The sequence below is a fragment of the Apteryx rowi genome, unplaced genomic scaffold (assembly GCF_003343035.1).
Source record: "Apteryx rowi isolate R43461 unplaced genomic scaffold, aptRow1 scaffold_553, whole genome shotgun sequence".
NCBI lineage: Eukaryota > Metazoa > Chordata > Aves > Apterygiformes > Apterygidae > Apteryx > Apteryx rowi.
Window position 1 is genome coordinate 540,967 of NW_020450820.1, and position 13,288 is coordinate 554,254.

The window sequence follows — 13,288 nt, forward strand, 5'->3', positions numbered from 1 at the left end:
GAGCTTTTTAGAACAGTCAAGGACTGTTCCCAAATTCAGTGTAATGAATAGCTTGATGATTCTGAATTAGAAAGTATGGTGCTAAAACTCTTCAAGACTGAGAAGGGTAGAAAATAGAGGTATCCAATTTCTTTGGCAAGTGGTGTTCTAATTAACAAGTTATATACAAGCTACAAAGAAGCATCTCCTCCCCCCAAGGTGCTGAGAACAAAAACAGTTGCTGTGCTGTTCTTTGTACTTGAATTCATGCTGTTAATAAGACAGACACCAACATACCAAATGGTGTCTACCTAGGTGTTTAAGCATTCATACAATTTTTTTGTAAACCACTCGCTTGAGCAAAGGTGAAATTTAGTTTCATGTTGCTATTTAGACACCTACTTACTCATCTAAACAAGATATTTAGTGTCACCACCTCCTTCAGAAAATGAAGGTGATGGCACATTCTTGTACCACCCAGGTGACAATCATTTCAAAAATTAAAAAAGCTACAAGTCCCATGTGTTTAAAAAAAGAAAAAAAAAGTSTCTGCAGGCTACAGCATTTTTATTCCCCCTGCTTCTGGAGTAGAGGGTTATAAGATTTTTAAACTGTAGACCCACTACTCTCTTTGTTTTGTCAAAACAACGTATTCAGTCCATTCAGTTAAATTCTGATGGGATGTTAATCTCATTAACTCTTAATGTTCTTGCTGTCTGTGGAGATTCACAATCCTCTTCTGAGATATTAACATGTTTAGCTTAAACATCTTGTCTCCCAAGTTTTACTGTTTAATTACATAGGAAACATTACTTCCTCCAGTGGCTCTTAAACTCTCCACCTTATTAATTCAGGGAACTTTCTAAGGAACACTCTTAATGCTATAAATACACCACAATTATCTTTCAGACTTTTTCTAATAGATTCAAGCAAAAATGTTTATGGTCTATGAGATTTTCTTGCCTTTTTATTCTTTGTACAACATTTTTAATATCATTATGTATCAACATTAATAAATTGCAATTCTCTACTCAGTAAAAGTACAGTTAGAGCAACTGAAACATTAAAAAAAACCTACTTTGCCAAAAGCAGAAGAGTTCTTGGTTATGTCAAAAAAAAAAAAATCCACAAGATACCAAAGCATTGGGCAAAAAAACCGGAAGGGGGGTGGTTTGAGAACCCTTTGCACTATATTACATATTTCATTCTAAATTATTTTTTAAACAAATACATATAATAATTTCTTTTCAGTTTGGAAGACTGAAAATCTGAAAAGGAATTAATCATTGAAACCTTTTGGCTGTTCCAAAGTAGTAAGTCTCTGGTAGCAATCACAGGGRGTGGGGAGTGGGGGGTGGAAATGTCAAGAAATAACAGTGGAAATATGAACATTTCATATATGGGGTAGAAGTAACCTAATCTACTAATGAGACTACTTACTTCTGGAAAGGAAAAAGAGGTTTAAAGCCAGGAGTACTTTAAAGAGTTTGCTCTTCCACAGGGCTGTAAAAGCTGATACAGGAAGAAACTAAGCAAAATATCAGGGGAGAGCTATGTTGCTACATGCTTATCAGAAAGTAAAAATTCTCATTAAAAAGACTATTCTCCTCCAAGGAATCAAAGCACGTCAATTAGCTTATGTATTCTGAGGATAAACATATCATCTTCTGAATTCTAGATTGGATCACAGTATTTTATTAAGGTACTCTGACAACATTTTATAAATGATTTTTCAGATGTGACCAAATAAAAATTCTGATCTACCAAGAAACATTTCTTGACTTTTTGGTAAGATTTTCCTTATAAGTCACACAATTTTTTTTGTTTTTTTGAGTAAAATATTATTTCTTTAAGCAGTTTGGGATTTTCATTTTTTTTCCCCCACACATTCCTTTTAAAAAACAGAACATTAGTGTTATATACAAAAATCTTTCACATAGTATTTGAAAGACATCTCTAAAAGCTGAAAATTAAAGCAATTAGTTACTTACCCTTCTTTTGACAACAAAACGTAAGTTCCAATTTGCAAAGCATATCAGCATTCTCATATTTGTCCTCTTCTGCCTTAACCCAAAAACACGATTCTGTCATTTCCTGAGGTCTGATCTATGAGCAAGAAACAGAACAAACATTTATTAGTTACATTCTTTTAAGGCTATATATTAATACAGAGTTTTAATCATTTTTATATTGACACAACTTTTAATTTTTAAAATAAATCTATAGAACATGGGTAACTGTAGAACCCAGAGTAAATGAAATATTTCAGAGGTCTGTAAAACACATGAAGTATTGGTACAGGTACACAACTCATCTTTAGAATTCGTAAAATGCTTCTGATTCAAGATAATAAAGCCTAAAGTACTTTTAGACAAAATGATTCTGACAATATAAAGCAATACTGACAACATACTCTGTTACCCAAGGTCTAAACACAGCAAACTATTTTTGGTCTAGATTTTAAACTTGAGCAAGTTTTAAATCGTCCCTGAACACATTTGGTTCAACTAAACACTGTATTTTTTTAAATTGAGGCTTTGATTTGCTTCATAAAACTCAAGCTCTTTAAATTGACTTATTTTGGGCTAAATAGCTATCGTTTCCAAAACTCAACTGATTGTTCCAGAGAAGAAAAGATTAGATGGACACCATACTTTTTAAGCATTAAATTAAATGAGTACATGCACACAGAGGACAAATGGAGAGACCTGCAGTGCTTCTTCCCACAATCCAGACTAGATAGGTATACAGATGTAAGACACTTGTCTTGAAACCATCAGTATAATGCAATGACTGATCCAATGTAAGCAGTTTACTATAAGACCAGGTGCAGCAGGACCCAGGAAGCAAGCGGGTATCAAGGTTGTATTATTTCTTCACCAGAAATGACTCATCCAAATATCTCAGAAAGTCAACAGATCTGCCCAGATGATTTATGAGTCAGTGCAACGTAGTTTTCCAAAAGCAATAAAATTAATGTAAAGGCACAAAGTCTTTATGAGTTCTTACATAATTTTAACTAATTTATCAATTGTTCGAGATAGGATAAATGGGTTGTCAGAAATGAAACTAAGCTCTATGTTAGATTTTACATCAGAAATTTTCCATTAATCAGGCTTACCTTGGACCAGTTGAGTCTTTTCATGGTAACCTCAGGCCTGAATTCTTTTTTAGGCTTCAGGCCAAATGGCAAAGCATGTGGAGGTGGAGACCACTGTGCTCCAGGCAGGCCTGGTGGAAGTGGTGGTGGTGGAGCAGCACCAAAAGCTTGAGGAATTCCCAAGCCATTTAAAGATGGAAGAGGAGGGGGAGGAGGTGGTGGTGGGATTACTCCATCAGAAGGCAGCGGTGGAGGAGGCGGAGGCAACTGATGTGGTCCTGCAACTTCCAGTGCAGTGACAGATGCATCTCCACGTGTTGGTGACAGAAATCCAGGTGGCAAGGAGCCATACTGATAAGGAAAAAATATTCTTATTCATATTCATTACTTTTAATAAACAAGATGTCATAAGAGCCGTAGCTTATAGATTAAATCCAGAACCATTTGGCTTTTGATTTCATAACTGAAAGTCTCCATATTCTAAATGAACATTCAGACCACAAGGTACAYGGAAAAAAATGAAAACCTGAAATGCTATAACCCACTTGTCATATTTCACTGATCACGATCTAAAAGGTGTCTGATAGGTATCTTGATGAAAGTTTATCTAGACTACCAGAGTTTAGCTCGTATTTAAAAATAACATCAAAGTCTCCAATATTCTTGCTTACCCTACAGAACAGAGAAGTATCACCAGGATTTACTAATCCAGAACAAATGAAAGTATCTGACTAGATTAGTAATTCTCTTTTGGGAGCCACCACATAAACAAACAAACAGAGCTGAAGGATAGATATTTTGCTATAGATGAGCATTCTCATTCTGCAGAATTAAAAGGGCAAAGGATGATGAAAAAAATCCTTAATACATACAGTGCTGCCTTAAATCTGCAAACACATAAAACTAATGGCCATTATATTTTTTAAATCAGGAAACATTACCCTTTATAACAAAGTCGATAGAAAATGCAGCAACTGCACAATATTGTGTAGTACTTAATCAAGCAGTTTTGACAACTATATTAATAGTTTTTAAGATACTGCATTGATTTATTATTCTAAATGGTGAAGATCTGTACTGTATGGAGATGGGTCTTTTTAATTTGCACTTCTATAAGCCTAAAAATATATCTTTGTTTCTACTATTTGAACAACTTCTACCATAGGCTTTCAAACATTATTAAATAGGGACTTGACAAAAAAAATAAAAATAAAAAAGAAATATTTATCTACTAGTGATAATATCAGCTTATTCAACTGATAATTATGAACTGGAATAGTCCATTTCATTTTTGAAATGTGGAAGGGACTATGTTAACCAAAGGACTGATGTATTGTAAAAAGGAAATAACTGAATATCAAGGAATATAAATAAATAAAGGCACAACAGCATTATTGTTTTTTGAATTGCTGAATGTATGTGTTCTTTACACTTACATGTAGGCACTGAACAATTAAGTTCTAATAAATGAAAGAAAATTAATATGAATGAACACCAAATAATACAGAACAGTAAATGAGGAATGAGACCAGGAGAAATACGGTCATAACATGCAGAAATAGTAATGCTAAGTAGAAACTGATGCCAAATGGAAAACCAAACATTCCTCTTTGGGTAGATTTAAAAGGGTATAAGTACTAAATTGAAGTAAGAAATTATTTGATATTTATAATGTGTTTCAAGAAATATTAATTATAGGAAATTCATGGCATAATAATTTGTGAGTATAACCATATACTGTGCTCACTGTCTATCTCCACAAAAAAAAATTATGTTTAATCTAGTGAACAATAGAACAGTAGAAAATAGGAGAGAAAAAGCTATTTCACTTGCAAAAAAATGAGTATTTAAACAGGTTTTTCAGGAAATGCATATAAAACTGTTTTCTTAATGCACGATATAAAGCTGTCAATAAAATACATTCTGGAGAAGCAACAAGTTTTGCAATTGCCTTTTTTTAAAGATAGATTCTGACATTAATAGTGAATTCTGACCAGAAATCTGAATCAGAATGACATTGTTAGACATTACCAAAGCAGAGCTGACATAATTTTATTTGTTAAGAAAATTACACAATGAAAAAAAAAAAAAAAAAAGGACAATCAAAACATATTTCATCATCTCCCTATACTAAAGAAAGACAGCATTGAGAAACATGTCATTTTTAGATTGTGCCTCTTATAYCCACTGTAAGGCACAGGAAAAAAAAAAATCACTTGGTCAGTCTCCTTACACAGATCGTAAAGCTGAAGCAGTTACTAGTCAACTGAAGTATCACTCAAAATCTGCATGTCTTCTTTCCATCGTATTTTAAAGTATCTATTAAAGCTTGAAAATTGAAAAATTATCTGGAAATGTTCTTATCCAGCCACAGGTTATTTCTTTCACTGCTGGACATCCATGGTAAGGCTTCAGCAAAGTAAACTATATAATGAATATTTTCCTGTGGAGGGATAAAGATCACAGTGATGAATGCTAATCTAAGAGCATAAGACTTATTACCCTGTGTGGTTAATTACTTCTGAAATATATGACACTGAAAGCAAAACCCAAATGAAACATAAGAAACTAGTTTAATTAACAGAGGTCAGGCACAAGTAGGATCAACTGGGAACTCAGAGCTAATTAATGTCACACTACAATTCTTTGTATAAAACTCAGGGAAAAAAGGAAACTAATAGTCAGTAATAATAGATAAGAGAATTCTTTAAAAAAAAAAAAAAAACACTCATTGAAATGTACTATTAGAATACACAAAAAGTACCAAGTGAAATTTATTTCAACAACAATACTTGTTATATTCTTTAAACTGTTTTATACCTGTGATTTAAAAGCCTGTAATTCTGCTTCAAGTTCACTGATTCGTTCTTCTTTTTTTTGTAGCAGGGCCTGGGTCTCCTGATGAACTATAAAATCTTTTTCAAACTAAGAAGGGGAAAAAAAAAAAAAAGCAAAAGAAAAGAAAATTGTTGCAACCTTCCGGTTCTATGTAGTTTCTCTAGATTCCAACTTCTCCTTTCATGTTTCATTATATTCTTACTATTAAACTTACATGCAACAAAACTAAGGACACATACACAATATTTGCTATTCTACTTTAACTTCCCCATGTATCCACTGAGGGTGAATGAAGCACCATCTTCATCAGTTCTACAAGTCTTTACTAATTGGCATGAAGTAATTAATATTATTTCAGTTGGAATTGTATAGAGAACTCTAGCTTAAAAAAATAAACTTTTGTAATACAGAGTCTGTAAATACAAATGACCCAATATATATTCTCTCACTGTTAATCTTGACAAAGAATCTGATAAAAACTATTCAGTGCAAGCACTCAGTTGATTTTTGATAGATTTGTACATGAAACTTCAAAATAAATAGCAGGAAGACCTTCTATTTATGGTAACTATTTCACATCAATTTTCTCTGCTTCCCAGTGTGCACAAGAAACATCCAGCTTTCCACTAATACATAAGTGATCACAGGATTTTGAAGTTAAAAGCTATCCTATTTTCAGTTAGACTATTCATGAAGCTATTCTGTAATTCCCTGTGTCCATCTTCTGATCACATAACTTCAGAATTACTTACTTTTCTGGAAAGTTCCGAAGCCCTCTCTTCACATTCTTCTAATCTTGCTTTATCTACACAAATATCTTTAAAAAACAAACAAACAAACATATACTTGTACATATACAGGAACACAAGATTCTTAATCACATATACAACTTTAACTTGGTTTTTGGAGCATACAAGAAAAATATGATACCGTAATCATTTCCAAGCAGTACTTACCTACTAAGTGACTGAAATTTATATCTAATCTTTTACGATATGTGAAATCTGGGTCTGTTCCACTTCGATGCAACACTATCTGGGACACACATTCTTCAATTAATTTGAAATACTGTGGACTAAAGACAGACATAAGATCATTTATTTATTAGCATACGTTTAAAATCCAGTCTACAGTAAGACCAAAACATTTGGACTGACTTTTTCCACAGAAGGATAGATAGAAACCCCAAACGTCTCATTTGATTTCTTAGTGAAGGACAAATACATCTGGCTGTATACTAATGGTTTTGTTGAAGCCTTAAAAAAAAACAAACAAACAAAAAAACCACCTATGGATAAACCTTTCTTGTATAATAAACTCTGCATCTATCCTTCTACAGAACTATAAAAAGAAAAGACTCCCTTCTGCTTCCTCCCAATACAAAGCAAGCCTCTTAGGCTCTCCCTTTAGCCTGATCTGCTTTTGTGACTATTTGAACTATGGATGCATTACAGCCCTGCTTCACTAAGAGGAATAAAAAGCCACTGCTTGAAAATGCCTGGTAGTATGACAGCTGGGTCACTCGTCCAGAACATGAGACATGTGAATTCAAACCATTCCAGGGGAAGAGGTCTCGCATAAATGTAGCCCTGTCAGGTAAGCACTTTTAAAGACTACACAAAAATCAGCTTGCTTTCTCCCTCTGTCCAGTTTATGTCTGGTTGCCCCAATGTCTCTTCAAAAAGGACACAAGAAGCTTTCTTAATAAAAAGCATTTGTCGCTTCAAACATGCAAGATTAACTATTGCCCTGAAATTTATCTGACAAATTTTCAAGAGACACTAACGTATTCACACCAAATCATAACATGTAGAGAATATGCTATTCCCAACAGAACAATTTAAATTAAACATGTTCAGATTTGCATAAAGTAGTGCATTTCTGTACGTACTTATTTCTGTCATTTGACTCACACGTCACAAGATTTCAACGCTACTGCCACAATAGATCAGGACTGGACCTTTAATCTGTTATGGCTTATACTTGCAGTCAGTAACCTTCAGATCTCAACAAGAATAGTATTCTAGATTTATATATAATTGTATTCTAAGCAGGAGGGACAAAGATGTATAGATCACTTATTCAGAGATTATTTTCTTCACCAAAGGGATATTGCCGTCTGCCCAGAAAAATACTAAACTGCATTCAACATTAAATTTTGTAGAATAAATATTCTATTAATGACTATACAATAACCAAATTCACAATTAACATTTACCATTAAACATACCGTACAAAATAATCATTTCTTATCAGCAAAAGATGTTGGAGTATAGAAAGAAAATATCCTTCCGCACTAGTGTCCTTAACTGTATTCCACACCATGTTGTAAACATCATTTACTTCAGTAAAAGAGTTAAGGAAAATTATAGTAAGAAAAAAATTTTTCAGTTAAATGTTGACCGGTAACTTTTTTAAACAAAAACTATATCAGAAAAATGTCCATTATATACACTATTTGTACATATTTCTCTTGCCAATACCAGAAAGGATATTCCAGTTCAGATTTAATATCTTCCAAACGATGAGAGAACTCAATCATGTCTTCTTCCTTATGCTCATTGAACACTTTCAGCTGAATATCCAGAGCTTCATTCTTTATGCATTTCAATTGCTGCAAAAAAGAAACAGGAGAAAGTCTGGCAAAAACTAGAGTTTCCAGATGTAAATATATCTTATCTTTTTAATAACTTCTATAAGTCTACGTTATTTTAAAGGTTAAAATTACAAGAACACACAGGTTAATTAAATATTCAAAAGCTAAACATGGCTTCAGTATGGCTTAACTAGTATCTGCACAACATTCTGCTGCATATTCTCAGTCATTCAAGTCCTAAAAGGTTGAGAATTCAGCATAAACTTCAGAGAACACACTCCATCTTTTCATTCTTATTTTAAGACTGATTCTTATATCTAACTGCTCACACTCAGACTTAATAAAATGCCTTTGAGAATAATGTATTAGAACTTGTTCTCCCATTCCCCCTCACAAGCTCAAATAGTCCAATAATCTAAACAGTAATGCAAACAGAGACTAGAAGACGCTTACTGGCAATATCTCTTTCAATCCACTGCGCATAAATTCATTTCTGATGTGAAGCCTAAAATCCAAATCATCAGGAGATGTAACAAGAGCATTGATGAGCTGCATACAAGCTACCTACAACAGAGGAAAAATTGAACTATTGTATTTCTTAGTTTTCAGTACAGAATTAAAAGAACATAATGAACCACTTGAGAATCATTCCACATTAAGTCCTGTCTAATTATCACACCATTGTAATCTTATAATTAAGATACTTAAACTTATCAGCCACATGAGTTGTAGATACCAAACACTAATCACAAATTTCCTTAGAAAGTGAATATTTCCTCTCGCCCCACTGAATTTTGCCATTTAATGAAAATACAAAGTTCATTCAGCACAGTCACGTTTAATTGTGCTTACAAGGTGCTTATTTTACTAAAGCATAATTTAAAAAAAAAAATCAAGTGTTAATATACATTTATTTATACGTATATATAAAGAGTTAGTGACATAATAAAAATAGTAAAGGTTAAAGTCTGTGTGTATAGTGAAAAATATTAATCAGCATTTTATTATCTAAACTAAACTAAAGAACAGAATGGGCTTTTTTTTTTTTTTAATCTTCGTTCTTCAGAACTGCAGAATCTCGATGTACTGAGTTTCATAGAATACTTGATGGGAGCCAGTATTTCAGCTCAAAGGCAAATATCAGGACAACTATGGTGCAGAAATTTGTAAAATTGCACATATCTGATTTAAAGTACTTAGGTACCAAAATCCATTTCGTTTTCATACTGTCATTTGGTCTTAAAACACAACATGGGTCGCCATTTTTATTAGGCAAATTTTATCTGTTACAAATTCACCAAAAAAATCCACCAAAAGGGACCATGGTCCCTTTCTCTAGGTCTAAAACTCTAGCTCAGCTAGAATCTAGTTCAGCTGTTAAAACCTACCATGATTGCATCTATTCTTATGCTACTTTGTCATACAAGATATCTTGTGTCAAACAACTTTAAAACAGTAATAGGAGTAGGAGTAAACTTCCCTCCTTCCCCTTACATGAATGAAGAACTGAATTTCAGTTCTATTCCCTCAAAATTGCTATGAAGCTCAGTACATGCAAGTACCTGGATTCAGATAATAAAGAAAACAATTGCTTTTATTTTATTGACATCAATAGCACAAAGCACTCTAAATTCAAATTTTTAAGTCAGCTGCATAAAAATAAGATAGACTCTGTAACTTATTCCAGTCTTAGACAATAATTAATCAAGTTACAAAATCTAACTGAACTGAAACTGGAGGAAACAAACAAAAAACTTTCAGTCAAACATAAAACTGGTGTAAGGCAGGCTAAACAAAGAAAAAAGTTTGAGGGACAACTTGCAAAAACCATCTAAAATTAATACATCTCTCTCCCCCTCCCCCCACAAAAAAGAAAAAAAACAACTAAGTAGTGTACCAGAGAAAATGTAGGACCAGTAAAATATCCTGGTGTAAAAAAAGAGTACTCAGGAAAAACGAAGGCCAAATGTTCTACTTGTTTATGAAAGAAATTGCCACAGGAGAACACTTGGAGACAGCCAGGATCTATCACAAGTTGAAGGGCTGGCAGAAGAACTTAAGAAACAAAGCAAATAATTAGATGTCACACACAAAAGTTTTGAAGGAACTCAAGGATAAAGTAACTTTAGTACTCACTACGATATATAAGTTCTACAAAAAGTTTTCATGGGAGATCTGGGAAACTATAGATATGTTTCCTTGAGAGAGATTTGTCATATTTGAAGATTCTTCTTTAAAATCCTTTTTCTCTGAACAGCCTGCTACAGTGGATTCCTCATCTTCGTAGAGCTAATCAGAAGTATTAAGACTTTTCTTCTCCCCAAAATCTGTGCCATTTCCCTAAGCTTACTGTAATTCAGTTTTGTGCTGAATGTTTAGTCTTTTAGAAACTTAAAAGTTTACTACGTCATATTTTTTTTATTTGTTCAAATAAAACCAAACAAAGCCTTTGTGAACCTTGTGTTACTGCACATACACTATTTCTAAAAGTTACTTTAACATTTGTTTGTTTGGTACTGTTGAAGCATCACTCAACATTATGTTAACAAGAAGCAGTGCTAACCTCAAAGCATGAAAGTAGAAATATTGAACGATAAATAAAAAACATCTTTAGACTTACCTAGATCCAAAACCTCATACAGCAATAAAAACATTAAGGTACACAGCCTCTTAAAAAGTGGACTGAATAAAAACTTCCAGTAATTGTCTTAACAGCACCCGATAGAGAAGAAATTAAGACTCTCCTGTTGTAAAATCAAGCATTTCTGTACACTGAATAAGCTCTTCACATTCAATATTTGTCTATCATGACCTTTAAAACCTTATTCAGAATGTGGTTGCAGCCTTGTAGCCCAGTAAATATGGTGTTATTTTTACTAGTAACAGGCTTTGCATTAAGCTAATAACACAGGTTTGTGGACTTGTCAGGCTTTGCTGAGACTTGGCTCAGCCTGCCTGGACCTCCGTTTTGACTTATTTAGCTACAACAGCAATTATCTAATAACTGAATGAATACTACCCCACTTATTTTAGATTTTGCTTAGCTTGTGCAAGTCTGTGTTATCTGCATTTCTGTAACTAATAGATAGCAATATTATCCTAAACAAAAACGCAGCATAGAGGAGCACAGGCATGAAATGACAGGAGAGACCTGTAAATAATAATTTTAGTCTGTTAAGACTTTAGTTAGACTAACACTACATTCTTGGCTTTGAATACAAGGTGTCTTCCTTAGGCCCACAAACTGCACAAGGTTGCAGTGCAACAACTTGGTGGAGAATCTGCTCAGCCTGGTCTGTAACTTGGATCCAACAAGTGGTGGAGCATGCAGGCATCCTAAACAGTTAAAATTCAGTGCAAAAGTGCCTTACAGAAGATATTCTCTTATGCTCTAAATATGGGCTGTATTCTTTATTCTTAAACCTTTCTGTACTTGTTTTAGCATGAGTCTACTTCACCAAACACTTTATCAATATTTGCATTTTTCTTCAGCAGCAATGACAAAAAATTTACTGCCTTTAATTTTTACTTGGCTTATTTAGCTGAGACTTGTTACACCATCACCAATTTTTTTGTGATTTATCTCTGGAATATTGAATCTTTCATTCAATTTTATTTTCTTGATTCAATTAGCTCTGCCATTCAAATCCAGTAGTTCAGTATATAAACAGACTCCACACAAACACCCATATTCCTGTTGACATTAGTGAGGTATTTCACCGAGTAGAGACTACACTGGACAGCACTGCCATAAACTCAATATTAAATGTATATCAAGTCCAATACTGCAAGGTTACAGTTACATTTCAAATGAAGTGAAACTCCATGTTGCTTGATTGCATTAGCACAGGAACCCTTGTCATTGTTACAGGCAGGCAAAGTGTTACGAAAAAGAAGGGGCAGCTAAGCAAGGAATCAGCATTTGGCACATCGTTTGATTTAAGCCATCAACAAAGATGCAATCAGACACTGAACAGCATATGCTACCTCAGAAATCCTGATTAAGAACAAACTAGTTTTGTCTTTGATGTAGCAATGCAATGTAGATGCAAGGATGTCTACAGATGTAATTGCTGCTACAATATTTGCTATTTTCTTTTAAATTTGCCACATCAACAAGGTACATGTGCACATGCTATTCAAATAGAACAGAGACAAGATACCACCATGAAAAGCAAGAGCTATATCATTTTAAAAGTACTGTTATTCCAGTATTTGAGTCAAATTCGCTCAAGTGGGAATTTGCAAGGCTGATTATAACCAGAACGTATTTTGGCTTTTGTGGGATAAACAAGACAAAGACCAACTGGACTGTGTTAGCAAACTATTCCTAAAGGAATACAAAGACAACGTGATTGTGAAAATTCCAAAGAGAAGTCTACAAAAAGCAGAATGAAAAAAATTGCACAAGTTGAAGCAACCAATCTAAGCAGTGCCTTGCTTAAATCTACCTTTGAGCAATTTGCTTCATGAAGTTAAAATAACAATAATAATATATAACAATTAGTATACAATACTTAAATCGCACATTATCATAATAATGCAAAATTTGGTCATTCACTCAAAAGTAGATTGTCACAAGACAGGACTGTTTAGTGAACTTTAACTGTAAAGAAAAGTATCTTAAATTCTACTAAAACAAAAAACAAGTTTGTGAACATTTTAGCAACACCAGAAATCTGGAAAGTTAAATTTTGGGGAATATTTAAAAAAAACAAGAAAAAGAGAAGAAATGCCCCTTTTAAGTTTGATGAACATCACAGTGGCTTATTAAA

General features: G+C 33.4%; 1 protein-coding gene across 1 annotated transcript in view; it reads right to left on the reverse strand.

Annotated features, from left to right (window-relative positions):
- DIAPH3 (diaphanous related formin 3) overlaps window positions 1-13,288 on the reverse strand; it is a gene marked incomplete at its 5' end in the record, with an annotated part of 246,726 nt that overhangs the window by 184,626 nt on the left and 48,812 nt on the right. The window contains 8 exons of the mRNA XM_026081539.1: window positions 1,971-2,085; window positions 3,101-3,430; window positions 5,900-6,004; window positions 6,670-6,734; window positions 6,874-6,992; window positions 8,148-8,264; window positions 8,413-8,531; window positions 8,967-9,077. Coding sequence (XP_025937324.1) covers window positions 1,971-2,085; window positions 3,101-3,430; window positions 5,900-6,004; window positions 6,670-6,734; window positions 6,874-6,992; window positions 8,148-8,264; window positions 8,413-8,531; window positions 8,967-9,077 — 1,081 coding nt within the window. The remainder of the gene's footprint in view (window positions 1-1,970; window positions 2,086-3,100; window positions 3,431-5,899; window positions 6,005-6,669; window positions 6,735-6,873; window positions 6,993-8,147; window positions 8,265-8,412; window positions 8,532-8,966; window positions 9,078-13,288) is intronic.